This window comes from Uranotaenia lowii, chromosome 3 (assembly GCF_029784155.1).
Source record: "Uranotaenia lowii strain MFRU-FL chromosome 3, ASM2978415v1, whole genome shotgun sequence".
NCBI lineage: Eukaryota > Metazoa > Arthropoda > Insecta > Diptera > Culicidae > Uranotaenia > Uranotaenia lowii.
Window position 1 is genome coordinate 206363956 of NC_073693.1, and position 5898 is coordinate 206369853.

At 34.7% G+C, this 5898-nt stretch overlaps 1 protein-coding gene across 1 annotated transcript; it reads right to left on the bottom strand.

Annotated features, from left to right (window-relative positions):
* Positions 1-852: 852 nt before the first annotated feature.
* Positions 853-4896, bottom strand: LOC129753023 (uncharacterized). Its single transcript, XM_055748816.1, has 6 exons — positions 4884-4896; positions 4465-4786; positions 4210-4409; positions 3795-4131; positions 3018-3060; positions 853-1437 (listed from the first exon to the last, which is right to left on the bottom strand). Exons 1-6 carry the CDS (start codon positions 4894-4896, stop codon positions 853-855), a joined length of 1500 nt encoding a protein of 499 aa, XP_055604791.1.
* Positions 4897-5898: the final 1002 nt, after the last annotated feature.

Sequence of the window (5898 nt, forward strand, 5' to 3'; positions counted from 1 at the left end):
CTAAAGAGGAAATATTAGAAAACATTCCATTATGCTTTAGAGGAAAATTTAAAAACGTGACTATCGTTCTCGATTGCACGGAAGTGTCACTGACAACACTAAAATGCTTGAACTGTCGGATGTCCACCTACTCTCACTACAAATCACGCAGAACTGCTAAATTTCTAATAGGCGTTAGTCCTGCTGGTCTAATAACGTTTTTCAGCAAGGCATACTCGGGAAAAGCAGGAGACAAACTCATCTTTAATCAAGAAAACCTAATTGATACTCTTAATCCCCATTTGGATGAAGTGATGGTCGATAAAGGCTTTACAATACAAACAGAACTTTCACAAAAAGGCATAAGATTGCATATCCCACCATTTTTGCGCAACCAGGACAGATTATCGCCACATGACGCAGAATTGAACGAATCAATTGCAAAAGCCCGGATCCATGTTGAACGAATAATGCAGCGCATAAAAATTTTTAAGATTCTTCAAGACACGCTAGATTCTAGCATTTTGAGTGTTGTGGACGATATAATGGCTATCGTATGTGGTGTTGTAAATTTATCAAAACCAATTCTGAAAGACGACAAATTTTGAAGACTTTTTTTTTGTTAATAAATGTTATTTTATCATGACCTGTGTATTATAATTATTCTTCATCATAATTCTTCGAAAGTGTACAATAAAAGTATTTGAATTTCCTAAGAAAATAAAACTATGAAAAGAACTTATTTGTTAAATCGTAGTTTCATAATAAAGTTCATCATTGAGAAGCTGACACAAATGACACAATGGCACAAATACAATTTTTTATTATCAAAAGTTTTTTACTAACATCCTAATAATATTAATTTTAATAAATTCATCGAGATAGAAGAACATGTAACATTTTTGAAAAATACAAATTTTTAAGCCTATTCACTACAGTTTCGACATATTGTGCTTCGAATGGTACTGTAGCTACAATAAAATCATCATCTTTCAATGAATACAAAATGAATTCTGCTAGAGGTGCATTCAGAACCCACATATTCATTTGAATTTGACAAAAATACGGATGATTTTTTTTTAGTTTAAAATCACCGTTAACAGGACATTTGAACATGTACTTTTGGGCTGATTTGCTGTTAATGACGTCCTCGATGCCACCATGTTCTCCAGATATCGGACACTTGATCTCGAGTACAATTCTACCGGATGGATCATAACCATCAGGAGAGGCTCCAAACCATGGTTCACCTGTTTTGAATATTAATCCTAATTTTTTCACGGATGGATTTCTTAAGGCCTGATAGCATTCAAAAGCTTTTTGTTCGGTTTTTTTGCCGTACAGAACTGACTTGGTTTTAAGGTTTTTCGTGTTCCAGTATGTCATAATTTTCTTATCCCAATTTGGGTTAAGATTTGAAAGGTAAGTGTATAGGGTGAATGTACCCGAACTTGGCCCCTAAGGCATGGTTGACTATATTTCCCATGATTGTAGTCTTCCTGTAATATGTACCTTCAAAAGTCCTTCTACAAATATGATTGCTTACTAGCCTGAAATGTAGTAAAAATATGTCCTTGCTTTAAAGCGGTGGATAATTTGAGATAAATCTGATCAAACTATTGATTGAAATGCTCCTTATTGTGGCCCCCGCGCCGAATGTTGGCCCTTTGTGAGTTCCTTAAATTGGCCGTCTCTAGAAGAAACATGCCTCACTAATACAACAACAGCCCCCACGAATTCGTTGATAATATCCTGGAAGGAAGCACAACAATGTTCTGTGTTGTTTTCAAAAAGTCGAAAGTACAAACTGTCAATCAATTTCAGAATTGATATTTGCGTGCAGAATTATAATCTTACGTAAAAAAGTTTCACTTGTTTGTTTCAGTTTTTGGTGTGTTAAAATTTCTATTATCAAAATGACGATCTAGAACAAATAGGTTCCAAAATATTGCATTAGTTAACAAAAATATGTTTACTAACCGAGCAAACAAATCGTTTGTTCAATTTTTTAAAATGAAATCATGATAGATCTGTTTCCATTGAAGTTAACATACGATAGTGAATGTTCATATTTTTTTATTCCACTCCCATAAAAGGAGGAGAGACATTTTAAAAACCGTTATGACCGAGGCAAGAAGCAAGCTAAAGCTAAAACTCAAGTAAGCGAACGATTCTTTGAATCATACATATTTAAAATGTCGCCCTTAGGAATTTTCTAGCAATCCTTGCGTACACCCGGATAGCAAAACAAGATAAACTATCGCTCACTCCAGCCAGCCTGATAGAAATAGATTGCATCTCACTCATTCGTTTGGAAACTATAGGCAATGGAAGCGAACAGCAAATTCAAAAGCTGGGTGAAATTCAAGCTGCATCCCACTCGCACTCATACAAAATCATCACCCAAACTCGGCATCGCTTCCTTCGCATATTCCTTTCCTACGGAAAACAAACGTCGTCACCTCTGCTGATGCACAGTGATCCATAACATAAAACAATCTTGGTCAAAATATTATTTTTGATTTCACATGAAATTGAAAACAATAAAGTTTAGTTCTTAATAACATAGTTTTTCAACTTTGTAATGTAATTACTTTTTTTAATAAACATAATATTTAGAATGTCATAATTTGAACTTTGTAACCATTCCTTTCAAAGCGACACATATGCAGCAAATGTTCATCTCCAGCACAAATAAAATGAAATCAAAATACGTTGAACCTTAATTCCAAATGTAGATTTTTTTGGGTATGGATAAAGCAACTTCAAGGTTGAGATCCAAGATATCGATTCAGATCCGGATCCGGTTGATTTCGTGCTCAGAAGTAAATTTTGTTGAGAGGAAAAATTCTAGAAATTAACCAAAGAAAAAGGCAGCTAAACTTGTAGCATTATAATTCCAACTAAGATGCCAAACACGCTTGAGAGATAAATAAATTGATTGTAGTCCAAAATACATGTATGGTATTTTTATGTTATTAAAATCATTATTTTTACTTTCGACCGGCTTTCAAATTTCCAGACCACTGTGCACTAACGGCCGACGATTCGGCTGCCGGCTGCCGGCTACCATCCAGGTCCCTGCAATGATACAGGATTTGTCTATGTATCGTGTGACCAACATCTTTTAACTAAGTGTTGGTGAATCTCGTTTTTAAGCTTTTTTTTCCTCAGATTTAAGCTTTTTTTGCCTTGAGAGCATAGGAGATGAAAGCTCAAATCTGAAGAAAAAAGCTTAAATCTGTCAAAAAAGGGGAAATCTGAGGGGAAATCTGAGAGATGTGCTCCATACGGTTTGTATAGCATTGCCAGGATGTGCTACCATCTGCCTGCTGATTTCGTTCTCACATATACATACAAACCTCAATTAGTGGAATTTCATGCCAAGATTAGGCGAAAAAAGTGTTTACATTTTCTTCAATTTTAGATCAAATATGTACGTTGTTTAGAATAGGTTATAATTTTATATTTTTGGCCACGTTTTGCTGTAACCAACGTTATTTTTTAGTAATTTTTTCATAGGGAAGTGTGTTTTTAAAATCGATCCGAAGATGACAGATGCACTAGCAAGGTAGGTTCATTTCAGATTTTCTGCGAAATTTGTAATTTAACTTCCAGTTTGTCATGTGGAAAAAAATTACTACGCAGTTATTTGGATTCAATTGCGGACAAATGCTATGCAGAATGTAGACAAATGCGATTTTCTTTTATGTTAGATTTATTTTATATTTTTAGGCATATGTTTGACATATAAATTACCAAAATGCATTTTGGCATGCCAAGATAAGGAGCATGCCAAGTTAAGGCTCACTTACCCTAATCCATAACAAGAGCTTGCTGTAATGCGTTTCGATCTCTCAATAAGCCATAGATTAGACCCTTGATGTTTAGTATCTTGAGCTATCTCTACTATTTTGCCTAGATTAACTTCAACGTGGGTCTTATAAAAAATCTCTTCTTCCGGACAATTGATTATCGCAGGTTGAACATTCACAATATTAGCAGGTGCAAGCTGTAAAATGAACACCAAGTCTTGATACGATAAATCTTCGCAACCAACACCAGCGGACTGAAGCGCCCGCGATGGATATTGCACTGCCTCGTTCATGTGCCGTCCTCTTTGGCGTTTCGTTACAGAAGAATTTTCCGCTACTGTAAAGCCAAAATTAAAATTTTATTTCTCATTACAAAATAGCTAAGATACACATTTAAAATTTGAAGTCTGCCCACCTTTTAAAATACGTCCAAATGATTCTTGAAGTATTTTCTTCTTCAAATCTGCATTCGTTGCTTGCAATCTTGTAATTTTTTTCACGCAACATAAGTCTCGTATAGGTTTGGCACACCATGGCGGAGTTTTTTTGTCCATTTTTGTCTTACCCCACGCTTGAGCAGCATCAGTGCAAGACATATATTCTACCTTCCGGAACCTACAAGAAATAAATTTGTGTTGAAATCCAGCCATTAGATTGAGTTTAACCTTACCGATTCAAAAACAGCAAACAAGCGATGATATGTTTGCACTTTCCTGTTCCGGCTTTGCAGCTACAGCTCAAAATCCATGAAGAAATGGAGTGTGTGAGTTTAAGCTGTATTTGATGAGGCACTGCGTTTGGATGTGATGTTTGTGTAACATATCCTGTCAGCTTTATAAATTCATCCGTTTTCTCACGGTAGCCGATTAAAAGAACGTGATTGGCTTCAAAAACTGCGGACCCTTCTCGGATTGGCCGGACAGAATCTCCAACGTAGTCAAGCACATCCACCATGTCGATTTCTATCGGAATAGCTTCGCCTTGGTTTGAACCTAAAAAGTCACAAATGTTTTTTATTAAAACATCACATAAAAATTAAATCTTCTTATGCAAAAACTACCAGGACTAGTAAATCGAAGATTTTCTTACCCGATTCTGCCATGTTTACTGTCCGAAATTTGCTAGTTTCCGCAAAAAACACAATTTTTAAAGCAACTCCCATTGACTGCTGTGTTAAAAATCAGCTATCATCACCCTTTTGTTAGTTCCGTAACTGAAATCTAGTTAGCGCTGCATGTCAAATAGTTTTGCTGCAAATCGCCAATATTTAATGCTGAAATTTTGAATATTATGTTTTGTTTTGAGAAAACTATATGCGTTTTGACATAAGAGCTCCTAACATCATCATTTTGGTTACATGGCCCTCTGAGTGTCGTTTTGAACTGCAAATCGCCAATACACATCCGTGTAAAAATTCAGCTATCATCACCCTTTTGTAAGTTCCGAATGTGAAAATCAGTTGGCGCTGCATGTCAAAAAGTTTTGCTGCAAATCGCCAATTGAGAGTCAATCTTAATATAATTTAATCATGAAATTTTCAATTTTGTTCTACAGAATATCTCGAAAATGTCGAGTCTGATAGAAAGGATTTTATATTACGTGTTAAATTTAGTTTGATCTCGAGCAAGACCTGGTGAAACTTTTCTATTTAAAAAAAATCAGATTCAAAATCAGCCTCATGTTTTTTTTCGTTTTCTTAAAAAGGAATCTTAAGTTGAGGCATGAAAATGAAAAGTTTGAAGTTTGTAGTGAAAATAGTTAGAATAAACTATACATTACAAACAACAATTTCAACAAGCTTTGACACCATTTTCACTACCTTCAATTTTTTTTCTAGTGATTTAACAAATATTGCGAAAGGCATTTTAGTTCAGAATATTGTTAGTCCTTATTTTATATTTATTTATTTATTTATTTATTATTAATGTCTTTGATAGTAATCACACAAACATATCTTAAACTAAACATGTATAAACTTCTAGAACTACGTATACTATTCTTAAAAATATCTTTGGAAATGTTAAAGTTAAAAACGTTTGACACTTCATTGAAAACACGACAACAGTTATACAGAGGGTGATTTTGTGCGAAGACGTGCGGCTGT